At 44.3% G+C, this 17775-nt stretch overlaps 1 protein-coding gene across 9 annotated transcripts; it reads left to right on the top strand.

The window, feature by feature from the left end:
• Positions 1-1003: 1003 nt before the first annotated feature.
• On the top strand, positions 1004-17343 carry LOC147630569 (pentatricopeptide repeat-containing protein At4g13650-like). Of its 9 annotated transcripts, none has more exons than XM_086810487.1 (5): positions 1004-1144; positions 1262-3883; positions 4052-4155; positions 16783-16944; positions 17034-17343. In XM_086810487.1, the coding sequence occupies exons 1-2, from the start codon at positions 1122-1124 to the stop codon at positions 3330-3332; spliced, it is 2094 nt and encodes a 697-aa protein (XP_086666613.1). In that variant the 5' UTR covers positions 1004-1121; the 3' UTR covers positions 3333-3883; positions 4052-4155; positions 16783-16944; positions 17034-17343. The 9 variants fall into 9 exon arrangements, with proteins under 9 accessions (XP_086666613.1, XP_086666610.1, XP_086666611.1 ...); XM_086810484.1 differs by having other exon boundaries at positions 1005-1144; positions 1256-3847; XM_086810485.1 differs by having other exon boundaries at positions 1005-1144; positions 1256-3847; positions 16773-16944.
• The last annotated feature ends 432 nt before the right edge of the window (positions 17344-17775 follow it).

Here is a 17775-nt window from a genome sequence, read left to right as displayed (position 1 = left end):
GCTTTCAATGAAGCCTCTTGGTTTTAGGATTGGGGTCAGACTGGATAGAATCACTACTAAGACACACTATATGATGAGATAAGTAAAGGTGAAATTAATGTAAAATATTGTAAGAAAATTTGGAGAGTCTGATATGGGAATCACTAATCCCAATGAAAGCTCAAACCTTCCTTTGGAAAGTATGTTTGCTGGCTCTACCTCTTGGCTTTAAACTTCTTCAAAGGAACTTCACTGTTGGGACATGCCCCAGATACAAATCAACAATTGAAGAGGGGAAACATGCAACAAAGATGATGTTCAAATGTGTGCACTTTTGCTGGTCTGTGTACTATGCTAATAAGATGAATAATAATATGTATGCTGAGGTTGTTTAGGCATTACATGCATGGATTAGGTGATTCAGACCCTTGATGATGAGATGTTATTATATACTAGGATACCCTAATGCTGCTTGATTGTTGGCATGTATACACTTGGGAAGATGTCAGACCCTTGATGATGAGATGTTATTATATACTAGGATACCCTAATGCTGCTTGATTGTTGGCATGTATACACTTGGGAAGATGTCAGAACCAAATGCCCTAAATTTGGGCTGAGATCTAAAAGGTGGTATCTGAAGGAAAAGCAACCAATGGATATATTTATGGCCTTGATTTGAAAACCCTTTGGGAAGAAGACCAGTGATGAAGATCTGGGCAAAAGGGGGGTATTTTGAAGAGCAAACTCCCAAGGGTTTCACCCCTGAAGTGTTGTTGACTGCTTGTATGGAGTTAGGCTTTCATTTTTGTTGGGAAAGGTCCTCTTTTGTGTGGGAAGATGAGATGTGGGATATGGTATGTGATTTTCTTAATAGGAATTGTGCAAGTGGAAGAAAGCCTTTTGTAAGAGTCTTTGACGAAGTTGCAAGATATTAATATATTATTGTTCAAAAAAAACTCCCCTAGATTTAATTGAATTTTTACATAAGGGGTGAGGAAAAAAATCATGGCAATTTTTAAAAAATATTACATAGAAAAAATAGTGTAAGTCCAGGCCAATGATGATACCACAATACTGACAGGCATTGCTGTTCGATTGAACACCAACAATAGCTCGCTGCTTTACGGCTGGCTCTTCATATGAGAGCTTACAGTGGGCGGCGGTAAGTGAAACGTTTAACGCTTGATTTTAAGTATTTAAAGGGCTCTGTTAGCACTCTTTTGATTCTTTTTTGGTTGGCAATCCTTTACAATCCATCCTCTTGGGTGGAAAGACACAGGTTGGTGGGTTTGAGCAGGCAGCAATGTCACCACATGTGGAGCACCTCCACCATTATCTCAGTAAATAAGGACTTAAGTGAAGGTCTTAGGTTCCTTTGTAAGCAGGGCAAATTGAGGGAGGCCTTGCACTTATTAGATCTCAAGACTCAAGAGGGTATCCACCCATGTTCGAGTGATTATGTATGTATCCTTCAAGGGTGCATAAAATTTAAAGCCCTTGCTGAAGGCAAGGAAGTGCATGCCCACATTGTTAACACGGGTTTCAAGCCGACCATTTTCCTATGGACGGCTCTCATGAACATGTATGTCCAGTGCAAGAGTCTCGTTGATGCTCGGCAAGTATTCGATAGCATGCCAAATCGAGATCTGCTGACATGGAACATGATGATTGGAGCTTATGCTAAACATGGACATCCTCATTTGGCTTTTCAGCTCTTTCGCTCGCTTGAACTAGGAGGCTTGAGACCGGATGCAGTCACTTTAGTGAGCATTCTCAAGGCATGCTCCTCGTTGTTGGATCTTAGGTTAGGAAAGTACATCCATGGTCACATGGTCAAATTTGGGGTTGAAATCAGTCTCTATTCAGCTAACACACTTATCACCATGTATGCCAAGTGTGGGAGCATTGATGATGCTCGTGATGTGTTTGACAAGATGCCAGAGCGCAATGTGGTCTCATGGACGGCAATGGTGGCTGGGCATGCCAAACATGGTCAGTATGAACAAGCTTTGAGACTTTATCGGTCAATGGTAACTAATGGTATATCTCCGAATGAAGTAACCTTTGTGGGCGCCCTCAACGCTTGTGCTGGCCTAGGAAATCTAGAACAGGGAAAGCTAATCTGCATGGACGTTAGAAAAAGTGGAATCAAACCAAATGTTTTCATGGAGAATGCTTGCATTGATATGTATGTAAAATGTGGCAGCTTTAGTAATGCATGGCAGGTTTTCTTAAATATGGCTGAGCGAGATGTGGTGACATGGACTACAATGATTGCAGGATGTGCTCAGCAAGGTTATTCAGAGAAGGCCTTTAGTCTCTTTCAACAAATGGAACAGGAAGGCCTTGAACCGGGTGATGTCTCTCTTGTGAGTAACTTCAACGCTTTTGCCAGCCTAGGAAACCTTGAACAGGCCAAAGCAATGCATGCTCTTGTAATGAAGTTTTTAATCAAGCCGAATGACTTCGTAGGGAGTGCGCTTGTGGACATGTATGTCAAATGCAAGAGCATTGAGGATGCATGGCAAGCATTCTGCCAAATGCCAAGAAAAGATATTATCATGTGGAATGCCATGCTATCGGGATATGCCAGCCAAGGGAACGTGGAAGAATCCTTAAAACTTCTTCAGAAAATGGAGAGTGCAGAGGTGAAGCCGAATGAGACCACCTTTACCATCATTCTTAACACTTGTGCCAACATGGCTGCTCTCAAACATGGCAAATACATACATGCATGCATTGTTAAAATGGGGCTTAACACAGATACCTTTGTGGGGAGTGCCCTTGTTAACATGTATGCCAAGTGTGGCATCATAGAGGAAGCTGAGCATGTTTTCTATCATGTCTCAAAGCAAGATGTGGTCTTGTATACTTCAATGATTGCAGGGTACGCTCAACATAGCCAGGGCTACGAGGCCTTACACCTTGCAAGTCGGATGTGGAAGGAAAACATCAAGCCGAACCATGTTACCTTTGTTGGTGTTCTGTCAGCATGCAGCCATGCGGGTTTAATGGAGGAAGGCTTCTATCATTTCGATCTCATGACTCGAGGCTATGGAGTTAAGCCAGTAACAGAGCATTACGTGTGCATTGTAGATCTTTTAGGCCGGGCAGGGTGCTTGGATGAAGCAGAAATATGTATCAAGAAGATGATATGTAAGCCTGATGCTATGGTATGGAGAGCGTTGCTTGGTGCCTGCAGGACTTTTGGTGATGTGGAGAGAGCAAAGCGCATAACCGAATGTATTATTGAGCTTCAACCAGAGGATGAAGGAGCTTTTATTCTCCTCTCAAATATCTATGGTGCAGCTGGCACATATGATGACGAAGTAGTGATGAGGTTACACTGACATAAGTTGGGTGCCGTCGTATGCACAGCATTACTTGGGGCTGTGGATGGATAAGATTCCTTGCAAAGCCTGTTTGTGGGAAATCACTTAAACCTGATCATGGGTGGATGCAAAGGTGTACTGGGCCAGTAAGTTTGCAGGGATGATGCTGACACAGGTATATATTTGCAGTCGGCAAGTATGATCATTACAGAAATGATGAAAGGGGGGGCGCTGGTGGTGGTATGCAGACGAATGCCTGCCCCCGCTTCTTTGACAAAAACTATGGTCCCTGTCATGGTGAAGAGCAGGCGCTTGATGAGACTGTTGGGCCTGGACATGGTGGTATTTCTGAATAATATTCAACAGAGGATGGGGCAAATATGTTTGCGGGGTGGTGCTGACAGTGGACACAGATCAAAGTGTGCATGATATATGTGATAGATGATGCTTGTGTTTTTTGAATATCATCATGCCCATCTGGCTATATTTATTTGCTGCTGAGCTTGGTTGATTATTCCAGTTAAGGTTTCTTGGTGAGGTCCTGGCTGCTACCTGTCTTTCAAATTGGAGTAAGCATTTTTCTCTTGTTTGTGACTAAAGATGTGCCCGTGTTTTGGGCGATTCTCTGTTAGGCTTACATATCCCTGGAAATTGGCTGATCAACAAAGCATGGTGTCTCCTGCTAATATCTGGACTGTTTTTGTTCACTTATAAGGTTTTTGTGTTGTCATTTTCAGGATTGTATACCGGTGAAATTTACTGGTGTTGTAGCAGGCCTTGTGAGTTTATGCACGGGCACAGATACAACCGCCTGTACCAAGCTTTACAAAGGAAGTGCAGAGTATGTCTACTCCAACTCCTTAGCATTGTTGCTCTTTTGAACGTTAATTGTCATTTTACAGTTGAAAGTGCAAAATTCCATGGTAGTTTTTATTGCAACTAGGCTTGAATGTTATAGCAGATGGGTGTATTGGACTGTCTCTTTTTCCTTCAATGAAGTTTTTGGCAAAGTTTAGGACGGCCTTCTTTGCTGTATGTTAAGATGAATTTAGCTTATCTGTCTATGCGCTGTTACGCGCATAAATTACATGCCCATGTGACGACAGGGTTGAACTTGTAGGAAAGCATGACCCAAACTTGCCAGCTCTCAATTATGAAGGACATCACAGGGATGCAGCTGATGCCCTTTGCCATCAACCTGGTAGATCGGTGGAGATTTATGCCAGCATCGTCCGCAACCAAGAAATCAGTGTGGCTAAATGTAAATTTATGGTATCCTTTGTGATACTTCAGATGAAGGAAAATTCCGGAGCATATCCGATGCTGCTTGGTCGACCGTGGTGGTGCCATGGGAAGATCCACTGAAACTGGGAAATAAATTGGCTCACCACCCGCCGCAGAGGGAAGAAAAAGGTCAGAGAGTTTGTGTTCTCCAAAGGAAAAGTGGATCCTCAGTCCGACCACTCTATGCAGAAGGACTCATCTGGCTTGAAGGAGTGGATGACAATGAGGAAGAGAAAATCTTAAGGGAGAATCGAGATCTAGTTTTTCCTTGTTTGAGGTGGATGTGGACCAGTCTGTTTCCCAATGCCGGATGTTATGGCAGTACATGGAGTCCTGGTGACACCAATGAAAGAAGGCATATTGGTAAATCCAAAGCATAGGGTCAAGCAGATTTGATTCTTGCAGAAATAGAGTAAGTTGAAGTTCTAGAAGAGATTAGAGCATTAATTACTGCAAAAGAAGCGCATGAAAAGAACATGCACAAAAGTGGTCGGGTGCAAGACGATGAACTGTCCGAAATGAACTTGGGAGATTATCAGAATCCTTGGATGGTTTGGATAAGTGCCAAACTCACAGAGGAATGGAGATGGAAATTGTAGGAATTGCTATTTGGATTTGCTTGGAGCTATAGAGACATGAAGGGTGTTGATCCTAGTTTTTATCAACATAAAAGCAATCTTAAGGAAGATACAGTTCCCATCCGGTAGTAGAGATACCGGATGAATTGGAATTATGTCTGCCAAGTTAAAGAAGAGATTGATAAGTCGCTGAAAGCTTTGACAAAGTTAATTTGGTGTCTCCAATTGTCATCAACTCCAAGAAAAATGGGAAGTTGAGGGTATGTGTGGATTACAAGAAGTTGAATGCAGCCACTATCACAGATCCCTTTCCATTACCCTTCACAGATTCTCTTTTGGATGCTATTGAGGGTATGTGTGGATTACAAGAAGTTAAATGCAGCCACTATCACAGATCCCTTTCCATTACCCTTCACAGATTCTCTTTTGGATGCTATTGAGGGTGTGTGTGGATTACAAGGAGTTAAATGCAGCCACTATCACAGATCCCTTTCCATTACCCTTCATAGATTCTCTTTTGGATGCTGTTGGTGGTCATGAAATGTAATCCTTTTTGGATGGATTAGGTTGGGACGGCACGTGAAGACAAAGAAAAGACAGATTTGGTCACAGAATGGGGGGTGTTTGTCTCTAATGTTATGACATTCGGATTAAAGGATGCACCGGCTACCTTGCGAAGAATGTTTCAAGAAATATTTTATGAATACCTCATAACATTCACGAGGGTCCTCGTGGATGATTTCAGTGTGTTTGGGAAGCGTTTGCACCATCTCCATCATTTGACAGTGTCTGGAGAGGTACCTTGAAACCAGATTTAGCCTCAATCCGGCAAAATGTGTCTTTGCAGTGAGCAACGGAGCGTTGCTCGGACATATAGTCTCAGAGGAAGGATTAGCAGTCGATCCTTGGAAGGTGATCGTTATAGTCAAGCTTCAAGCTTCGTGCAACATCAAAGAATTCGGCAGGTTTCTTGGGTAAATCAAATGGTAGACAAGGTTGTTATTTGGCACGTGGCACATCCACTGTACATACTCACACAGAAGAATGCTCAGTACATATGGAATGATAAATGCGAGTAGGCATGGTTAGTTAGTACGAAAGGTACGGTACGGTATGGTACGATAAAATACGGTACTAATTGGTACCTTAAAATTTTTTGAGGTACGGTACGATATTAGTACGTTTTTTTTAAAATACTTCCTAAACTTAAAAATTGTAGACAAGAAGTTACAAAATAGTAGAACCATGAACATAATGTCATCATGCCATTAGAGTACAAAATTGCTACAAAAGGATAGGCCAAAAACTCATGGCATGGGCGACCGCCAACATGCGTACATACATGATACTACATACTACAATACATCATCGATGGGCTAGAAGGAGATAGATGCCCAATGCCTAGAGAGCTATAACATATCAAAAGTCTACATCATCACCAACATCTGCATGATCATCAACATGATCACTACTAGAGTGTCCATCAAGAGAGTTCTCTGAAGAGGACTCTTCGAAGGTGGACGAGACACTCTGGGGATCATTCTCGCTAAGTAGGTTGCCATCATCATCAAACAAGGGCTCTCTAGGCAGTGGGGTATCATCATGAGGGGGCAATGGAATATCATCATGAAGGCGGGGATTGGAGCTCGAGGATCCCCGCCTCACATATGTGCGAAGACCACCCTTTGCCGATGCCGAAGGCGGAGGCCTATGAACTCCAACTGCTCGGGCCCCCGTCCATGCTGACTCCTGGTGCTGCGAGTATCTGCTGCCACAAGCTCACTATAGAGCTCCATGAAGATTGCCTCGTCCTCCTCATCAGGCAATATGATCGCTTGCCTAATATGGCAATGGCAAGTGCACACGCTGACAAACAGCTCCCTATAGGCTGCAAATGGCGATGAATGGCTCTCTAGAAGACTGAAATTGCTCCACGCAACAGCAACAACAACAACAACAACAACAACAACGACGACCAAAAAAAATAAAAATAAAAAAATCGTACGGTATCGTACAAATCCGTACGGTACCGTATCGTACAGCAAGTACGTACGATTTCAGTCGTACGACGTACGGAACTAAGCCTGCGAGTAGGTATTCTAGCATCTCAAAATGATCTTAGCAGCAGCACCAATAGTGCAACCTCTGGATTGGGAAAGGTTATTCCATGTTTTTTGTAGATGCATCGGCGGGATGTTGCAATCGGAAGTGCATTAATGCAGAAAATCAAAGGAGGATGGTTCTGCCCAGTCCTTTATGCGAGCCGTATGCTGTCTGTTTGCGGAAAAGAATTACTTCCACAACAAAGAGAGAAGCCTTAGGCATGGTTTATTTAGTCAATAAATATTATCTTCTAGGTAATCGTTTTGTTTTCCACGTTGATCATCAAGCATTGGTTTATTTGGTGATACACTGGTAAGCTGGCAAGGTGGATGTTATTTTACATGAGTTCGAGTTTACCATAGAACACAAGCCTTGAAGTGAGCGTGATGTTGCAGAACCACCGGATGGAGTACCGGATCAATTTTTGGATATCGAATTGTTTGTTCCGAGTTTTCCACCAAACACGTGGTATGATGAAATGTTGATATTATTGTCAAATGAAGCATTTTTGGAGGGAATGACCAGAGATCACCGGAAGAGACTGGCTCTCTATAGTAGAACTTTTACTGACATAGCAGGCCAACTATACAAAATGGGGGTGGATTAGATTTTAAGATTATGTGTTCAAGATCATGAGAAAGTTGTAGTGATTATAGAAGCACATCAAGGTGTCAGTGGTGGACACTTTTTTGGAGAAATTACAAGGCGAAAGATATTTCAGGCAGGACTATGGTGGCCCACATTTTTAAAAGATGCATGGCAGTACAAGTCATTAGGCCGACACTGAGAGTCAAGTGCGAGGTGCGAGTACCCCCCCTCGAATGCTTGCACTGCCCCCCTTTGCTTCCGCCTGTCTGTGCCCCCCTCCCTTCGTCCTACGCACTCCGCTCCTTCCGCCTGCACGCCGCTCTTCGCTACTGTCTCCTTTCTCCCCCTGCCTGCTTGCTCGCTCCCCTTCCGCGTGCGCACTCCCCTTGCCCCTTCCGCCTATGCTCTCCCTCTACCCTTTCTGCCGGCGCACTCCCCCTCCTCCCACATTCGAACCTCTCCCCTCCATCTTCTTTCTTGCCCCTCCCCCCTCCCCCCCCCCCCCCCCCCCTTCTTCTGCTTGCCCCTGCCATCCTCCGCTCACTTTTCGTCCCCCTCCTAGGTCTCCTCCTCTCCTCTTCTCCTCCCTTTTTTCTCTCTTGCTGCACCCATTTTCTCTTCGCCCTCCGCCCTCTGCCTGTGCCTCCTCCCCCCTTGCCCATTCCCCTCCATTGCCTCCCTCCCTTGCAGCCTTCCCCTTCGTTTTTCCTTCGGCTTCATTTCTTTGTTCTCTTTGTTTCTTCAGGCAGTTTCTCGTTCTTGGGTAATCTTCATGTGACAAAGCCTGGGCCCCTTCTGGTCTTCACCCTTCAGGAGGACCCCATGGCAGCCGCTCTGTCATCCCCAACCAAGGCCACCGTCCCTTGCCTATCCTTCTCTTAAACGGACCTCCACCTCCTCGCTATGACAATTGCATCTCCAGAGGCCTCCACTCTAGTGTGCAAGATTGTTGGTAGCTGCCCGGCACGTGGACAACTCAAAGATCTTCTATAGGCTAGCGCTCCTTGGAGCGCCTGCAAAGATCACAGACATTCATCCTTTGGGACGTGACTACTACCAAGTTGAGTTTGACTCGCCAGCGGCGTCAGATAGAGTGATGCAGTTGAGCCCCGTCACATTGTGTACGGCCAGGCCTCCTCTGCGAGGTGGCAGCATGGCTTCGATCCCGCATCCGACCCACCGGTCGGCGTTGCAAGCTTTCTCTTGACAGTCTGCTTCCCAGGCCTCAGGAAGGAATACCTTCCTCTTCTCTTGGTGATTGGTGGAGCCATTGGGAGAGTGATGGATCCCCCCCCCTTTCTGGTCGCTTCGTCCCTTGAATGGGCGGCCGTGTTTCCATCGCTTTGCATCTGTATTACCTCATTGGAGACAGTGCCTCACGTCATATCCCTTCCTTGCGTCCAGGGAGATCCCATCTTGTAGAGAGTGGAGTACTTAGGCCTTGCTGGCCAATGTTTCATTTGCAGGCAGATGGAACACCTTGCTAGAGCTTGCCCTTGGCGCCAGTCCAAGATAGCCCCGATTCCAGCTTAGATTATCATCAAGGGGTAGGGAGAGAGGCAAGCCCTTAGGCAGCTGAGCACTAGGACCCGACCGCAGACGACTCTGCTACCGGAGAGTGGTAGACCGTTGGCCCATGCTAGGGCTGCTAGCCAACTTCCAGAGTTGAGTGGTGTTGTGGTGCGCGCTAGGGTGGTAGAGTACAGGAGGATTCGGTTGTGTTAGAGGACCGTTTCGAGCATTAACCCCTTCGGTTTGGTGACCGTTACCCCGCCTAGACTCCTCCTCAGGTTCTCAGATTCCATCATGAGGGCTTGTGGTCTCTCTATCTGTGTCCACCAATGGGTAGCAAGTCCTGGTGCCCATGATTTATCGATTCTCGGACCCAGTAGAGATGACCATCGTTGCCTCCCCGGTGAGGGCTCTGCCGCTAGAGTCCCTAGGTGGGCCCCCCAGGATCCTTTCTTTCGGTGGAAGGAATTGATATTTTTGAGGAGACAGTGGTTCCCATTCGGATCTGTGTGGTGTTTCATCACTCCAAGCCATCCACGCCAGAGAGTGGCGCGATGATCTTCCCCTTTCCCTTGAGTGCAGCCTTGGGGATGGAGTGGGATTCGGAGTCGGTGGCTGCCGCCATCCAAGAGGCAGGAGAGCTCTCAGTTGGCAGCCCTCCCTCCCCCCCAACAGATACCTTCATTGTGATCAATGGAGGAGTTGAGCTTCTCCCAAACATGTTTACTCCATCCACAAAATACCAAGTATGATTGTGACGACAACGCTGTGTCTGTAGTGTCTCTTTCTCATCTATGTTCCCCCCCCCCCCTCTCTCTCTCTCTCTCTCTCTCTCTCTCGTGGTGGCTGGCTTAGGTGTCATAGTCACTAGGCGAGCGCAGTGGGTTACCATAAGGATTGTAGAGGACTATGTGGGCTTCCTCAATGTTTATGCCGTGAACGTCGTGAGCCACTTTCTGGAATACAGTCCACCAGGCCCTTCCTCAGGTTGACTTTTGGTGCATGGGTGGAGATTTTAACATGATCGAGTCAGCAGATGAGAGAGCTATAGTCTCAGGTGCAAAGTACTTTGCTTGGGAGGAGTTGATCTTGGCACTCAGGGGATGGGATCGTTGGCAGCTACTAGAGTTTGGGTGCAACCCCGAGAGCTTGTGCTTCTCGCGGTCTGATAGGAGGAGCACATGCCCCAACCTCTCTCGACTTGATAGATTCTATGTGGATGAGTGGACTTGCGATCACGGGGGCATGATTGGCATCTTGGCGAGCACCACTTTCTCTGATCAGACTCCAGTTATTCTGTTCTTGGAGGACCCCTAGGGCCTAGAGGCAGGATAGGCATGTGAGTACTAGGATTCATGACAGCCTTATATAGGACCCTGAGATTTGCAACAAGATAGAGCAGATATGTGCGGGACTGGATTTTATCTCAGGTTTTGCCACGTGCACCTTGCGTGTGGGCCTTGGCGACATCAACAATTTTTTGTAGGAGGCAATAGAGAACAGATTGGAGGGATTTCGTGAGCAGGAGAGGAACCTTCGGAGGGGTCTTGCTTCTCTCCAGTGTCTTCAAGAGAGTTTCCCGATAGTTTGTGGATTGAGAGTAAGCTTGCTGCCGCATGTACAAAGATCAGATCCATCGAGGAGAGGAGGGTGGAGTACAGATACCATGCCAGAGCCTTCTTTTGGACCTAGGCCGGAGGTAGAGCATGGGGGACTTCTTTGACATTGCAGGCCCTCATAGGCCGGAGATAGAGCATGGGGGACTTCTCTCCAGCGTCTTCAAGAGAGTTTCCCGATAGTTTGTGGATTGAGAGTAAGCTTGCTGCCGCATGTACAAAGATCAGATCCATCTCCAGGAGAGGAGGGTGGAGTACAGATACCATGCCAGAGCCTTCTTCTGGACCTAGGCCGGAGATAGAGCATGGGGGACTTCTTTGACATTGCAGGCCCTCATAGGCGGAGAGATGGTATTCGTAGGTTGCGTGGCCAGGATGGAGCTATTGTTTCTGACCCCCCCTTCCCCCCCATGTGAGAGCCATTGCCACGGTTTTTTTCACATCCCTCCTCACGGGTGCCCCATTATCCTCACAGCTGGTGGACGCGTGAGAGAGGGTCTGGCGGTACACAAGAGAGGTGGTTCCCCGCGCTCTCCGGACCTTCCTATTGATTCCCTTCATAGCATAGGAGCTGGCAGAGGCATTGATGGCTCTCCCTAGGGGCAAATGCCCGAGGGCGAATGGGCTTCCAATTTCCTTCTTTCTTCACCATTGGGATCTCATGGAAGGCGGCCTTCGAGCAACCTTCAATGAGATTATGACGACAAGTGCCATGCTAGAGAGGCTTTTAGAGGGTTTGATTCACTGGATTCCTAAGGAGGGTTGTGACAGATTGGAGATCCGGAAGTGGAGACCCGTCACCCTTCTTGGGACTGCCTACAAGATTTTGGCGAAGGCCATCAGCCGGAGATGTGAGGACTTCCTAGTCTATTAAGACATAATTAAATTGAATACAAGAACTAAAGATAATTAGAGAGCGGAAAGCTGAGTTGTTTGCATTGAGACAAGGCCATAGGGCCCGAAGAGGTACAAATGAAGAGGCACATCCCTGACGAAAGGGTGTGACTCTTGAATGAATAGTTATGTCTTTTGGACGTAGAGGTGTGTCCTTTAATCAATAGATGTGTCTCTTTGAAGAGACGTGTCCTCTGACGATGACCCATGTGACAAGGTGCGACCCTTCACTGGTGTCCTTTCAATGATTAAGAGTAACAAAGGGTAATTAAGGGTAATTAAGTCACAATCGTGACATTTCCTCCCATTTAAAATAAGATCCATGGTCATATAAGTGACTGTTGTTGGCGAAAGAACTCTTGAAGTAATTGGGTATTGTTGTAGATCTTCATCACTTTGCCAAGTTGAATTTGAATCATCCAAGTCTTTCCATTGTACTAAGAATTCTGTGACAATCTTCTATCGAGTTTCTTTCTGTTGTACATCAAGAATCTTTTCTGGGATTAAGATCATATGCTCATCTTCAATCTCTGGAACATAATCTGAAATATCTGGAATGGGAGAATCTCCTTGTACAAACTTCTTGATCCATGATATGTGAAAAGTCGGATGAATCTTTCTCCATGAAAGTGCTCAAAGGAGAATTCTTCTTAATAATCCGAAAAGGACCATAGTAACGTGGTCACAACTTTTGGAAAAACTGATTTCACTATTTTATATTGGTGAGGAGCCATGAACTAAAGAACCATGTCACCTTTATTGAATTCATCACGTCGGCGACGTTGGTTAGCTGCTTGTTGATATTGTTCTTGAACTTGAATCATCTGATCCTGAACTTAAAGAAGAACATCTTGCATTTCTTGAACGAACTGATCTGCTAATGCCACCTTGTGTTGAAGAACAAAGTTTGATGGCACAACTGGTGTATGGCCATAAGCGGCTTGAAAAGGACTCATTCCTACTGTTGCGTGATGAGAATCATTGTAAGCAAATTTCATCAATGGTAGATAATCTTCCCAAGCGAGACTGAATATAATGTCGAAGCATCTCTTCAAGAATTTGATTAATTCTTTCAGTTTGGCCATCTGTCTGTGGATGATAGGCTGAACTGAACAATAAATTTGTGCCACGTGACTTAAAAAGTGAAGTCCAAAAATGTCTTGTAAACTTAGGATCTCGATCTGAAATAATGGACTATGGCAACCCAATTGAAGAAATAATGAAGCAATATCCGGAGCTTGAGCTGTCTTCTTGCATGGTATAAAATGTGCCATCTTGGACAATGTGTCGACCACCACCATTATGTGTATTACCTTTCGAAGAATGAGGTAAAGATGTAATGAAATCCATACTGATACTTTCCCAACGTTCATTTGCTACTGGAGGTAGTTGTAGAATACCAGTTAGAGCCTGTCTACTGGCTTTCATTTGTTGACAAGAAAAACATGCTGTAAGTAGCCTGTAACAAACTTTATAACATCTTGCTTCATTTGAGGCCAATAATAAGAAGCTGTCAGCAACCGATATGTCTTGTTGATACCAAGATGAGCTGGATATAAGGAACCTCATGATGTTCCTTTACCAAGAGTTTACGCATACTTCTGTTATGAGGGACACAAATGCGATCCTGATAATATAATAAGCCATGGATAAGAGAATAAGCTGCATAAATCTTCAAATCAGAAGGCCTAGAGTGTGGGGTCATAATCACTCGAAAAGCATTTGCAAAATCTCGATCGTTTGCATAATGATCCACAAAAGCTGCTGGAATGTCGAGTTGAACTGTAGAAATCGCCATTGCTAAGGCTTGAGGCATTCGGCTAAGAGTATCAGCAACCACATTAGAAAGGCCAGGAACATATTCAATAGCCATATGGAAGTTTGCCAGATACTCCACCCATTTGCCTTGTCATGCATTCATAACTGGTTGGGTGAAAAAATACTTTAAGGAATGTTGGATTTTCGGATGTGCTATTAGACTTTTCAAGAGGGTACTTGGCAAGCAACAAACCCAGTCACCCTCCGTAGGGAGAGCTCTACCCACTCAATTGGGAGCCATAATAAGCAGTAAAAGGAGGGTTAAAAAATGTTTTACCAGTTGTTGGGAGGAAGGGAGGGCATCAGCAGCTTCATGCTGGTGGCGGGTCTGCTTTCTTTGCCGGCCTTCCATGGGTGACTTGCCATGTTTCCACGTGTTGTGTTGCTTTGTGCTTGATGTTCAAGCACTTATCGGCTTCTCGGTTCCGAGTTTGCAGTTTTCTGCCTTTGTATTGGCATCTTGGGAGTGGATCCCGTTTTCCAAGGGCTCGGGTGTTCTTAGTGAGCATGTTTTGGGGGAGCGCGGGCCAAGTGGTTACGAGTTGCTAGGAGAAACTTTGTGGCATGGTCGTCTCTTGGGGTTGTGCCTTGTTCCCTTTGCCTACGCCCTTCTTTTTTTATCTTGGCTTCAAAGTAAAAAATACACATATTATCACCCACACACAAGTGCCATTGCTCGCCACGGGGGAAATTCGAGCCCACAATCTGGGGACTCTCAAACTCCATTCTAACCACTGCACTAACACGCGATTGGCAGTTTTTGACCTTCTTGCTGTGGGGGGCCTGGGTTGGAGGTGAATCTCTCTCTCTCTCTCTCTCTCTCTGCCCCGGCTCCGACAGGACACCTCACAGAGAGCCATCACAGATTTCTTTGTGGTACACACATCCACATTGGAATCCATTGCCCGCAACAGTTCCTCTACTACGACATCAGAGCTCACCACCTGTACCCACGCTCCAGCTCCACGCCCCAGAGGAGTTCTTAGTGAGAGAGCTCGATCCATTGTGCGAGCCAGACGTCCCGGACCCAGAGCATCAAGACCCTCCACCACACACAGACGATTCATGAGGTTCTCTGCCGACATGACATGCTCCCATCACAGAGGCCTGACATTCACTCCACCATCAGATCGGTTCTGGCCGAGGTGGGTATCGTCTTTCCACTTGACAAGTCCAAACTCCATTCTGAACCCAACCAACACACCAAAGACATCTCACAGCACTACAATGACCATGCACTTACTCAACTTAAGGATTTAATCCCTTGCTTAAGGAACATTCACGCACACACCATGATCAAAGGGTCTTAGTGCTACTATACCCTTTTGGTTGAGATGCTCCCTAGGCTTCAGTAACTTTGTTATAACTATAAGGCCTTCATATGGCCTTTACACATCACATAGGATTTTCTTAGCAAATTTCTTTGATATACTCTAGTATTCTTTTGTTCATCAACTCTGAAAAGTGAACCTTCTTATCTTTTAGGAATGCTTGAGTCTATTGTGCTTTTAGGAATGCCTAAGTCTATTGTGCTTTAAGGAATGCATGTGCTTCCTGCTTTTGTTTATGAATACCCCATCATTTAGCAAAATTCTTATGTTGGTGAACCATAAGGTCACGTATTACAAGATTGGGTCAGTAATACTCTCAATAAGGTCCCTTGTTTCTTCTCATCAATTGGATCATTACTCTTACTTCTGTTTCTGTTAGAATTAGTCTATCCAATTATTGTGTAGATGGAATTGATAGGTAATAATATCCTCTCTATGAAAAAATATTCGAATGCCTTGAGTTTATGCCACTCCCCCGTCGAATCTCTGTAAATCTTTCGACGGTGATGGTGTCTTCAGAAAACTCTAGCTTGATCTCATTGGATTACATATATTGGCTTGCTTCATCCATTATTTGTATCTGCCAGCCACATCTTTGCTTAACCCTCTCATTTCTGTGGTTTCTGAGTGGCTAGAGAAGAAAGTAGGATTTGGCACCAAAAAATGTGCGCACACAGATGGAAATATATAATGAGAAAGATAGTAAGTGAAGATTTCCAATTTGGTTCTATATCTATTTAGCTTTTCCCTTTATCTACTGATGAGCCTTTCCCCTTTATCTAATGATGAGAAAGATAATCAGTAAAAGAGGAGAAAGATAATAAGTGAAGATTTCCAATTTGGGTCTCTATCTTTTGCCTTCTCCATTTATCCTAATAATGTCAGCCCACTCTTCTTTGGATTCTTTTTGGTGGTTGGCCTCTATGGAGTGCATGTTGTCTTCTTCTTGGATCCGTTCTCCTTTTTTTACCATATCTTTTGAGTGTTGCTTGCCGTGAAGCTGAGTCATGAGGGTAGTGCCGACAATGTTCTGTGGCTTGCTTTGCAGAAGCTGGTTGGGACCCTCAAGGGTGAGATTCAGGGGCAGCAGGTGGATCTGATGTCTGGGAAAATGACTCAGAGCCAAGGCATGGCACTTCTGTCTGCAGCTTGCTTTTGATATTCCAGTTCCTAAGTATCTACCTTGCTTGCTTTTGATATTCCCATGCTATAATGCACACCTCACAGTGACTTGTTAGCCAAGTTTTGTGAGGATTCTTTACAATGTCTATGCCCAAGTTTCAGAGCCCAGTTTACAGACCTCGTGGGAAAGAGCTCTACAATGCATTAATGCGACTACACACATGGCATTTGAAATGGCCATGTACTCTACTCTAATTGTCACTAATGACACTTGCAAGGCCATTTTGTAAGTGGCTTTACTTTCTTTTAGTACTCTTTATTTTCTTTTAGTAGTCTATTTTTTAGTTGCATGGAAAAACCTTTTTTTTAGGCTTGAAATTATAAATCCTCTTAGGATCCATATCTCTATCTTCTCTTTCCAAGGTACTTTCAATACGGCTTAAATTTCACTTTGTAGTGGCTATTTATTATCAAGGGATTCACTGCTCTTTGTGGTTTTATTAGGATATATTAATTTGTAATGAGGTCTTTCAGATGGGTTTATTGTATTTTGTGTATGCTTGTTGCTGTTCAGGAGCTTACATACATTGAATTTTCTTTTGTCTTGCAAAGGATTCATCAGGTGCAAATGCTTTATGGACTTGGAGTGCCTTTTTTCTCTTTTCAAGTACTTTCAATATGGTTGGATTTTGACGTCTAAAATCTCACATTGTACGTTGGTTGTCTACCGAGAGAGATTCTTCTCTTTATGTGATAATATTGGGATATTTTAATTTGCAATCAGGTAATTGGTTTATAATATTTTGTGTATGTTTGTTGCTATTAAGTAACTTACATATATTGAGCTCTCTTTTCTCTCCCTTTTTTTGCAAGGTGGGTTTTGTGAGGGATGAATTGAGAGATTACATAGGATCCATGGGATGCAAATATTGTATGGCCTCGGTTTGAATCTCTTCCATTCTTGGTGTGGTAAGCAATAGTACTTGGTGTGAGTCTCTTCCCTAAGCAAAAGTATTTTTTGGCAACATTTAGACATTTACCATGTCTTCCACTCATGTTATTCCTAATTTCTCTTTAGGTACTACCAATGTGGCCTCACAGTATATATTGTTTTGTAATAATGAGGCCTTTACACACATTGGTTTATTATATTGTAGCATGATGATTGGTATTGCATAGCCTATACCATTTTTCTAATATGGTTACCAGTTTTCACCACACAAAAGTAGTCACGCGTGTTCTCTTTCAAAATACAAAACCAAAGAAGTTCACCATTACTTAGATGTGGATTTTTTTGGGCATCATACCACACTAAATATTTGCAAGGTGAAGATTGCTTGCTAATTACTTTAGAATATAATTTGAATGACCTAATTATATCTAATCAAATTATCAATGTCTTCCAAATCCCCACTAGTGTAAATGATACTCTTACAAGGACTTTTTCATTTGCGCAATGATCAAAATATAAGACTCCAAAAAAGGACACTTGTTGTATAACAATGCCAAACCACTGTGATGTTTGGGTATTGGTGATGAAGAATGTTGAATTCATCCACTTCTTTCTCTCTTGCTCTTTAAACAAAGAGTTACGCAACTTTGTATTCAAGCTTAT

This window comes from Cibotium barometz, chromosome 16 (genome assembly GCF_041138505.1).
Source record: "Cibotium barometz isolate CiBa-2024 chromosome 16, ASM4113850v1, whole genome shotgun sequence".
NCBI lineage: Eukaryota > Viridiplantae > Streptophyta > Polypodiopsida > Cyatheales > Cibotiaceae > Cibotium > Cibotium barometz.
The sequence above is the reverse complement of the archived record's forward strand: the minus strand, read 5'-3'. Positions and strand labels throughout refer to the sequence as shown.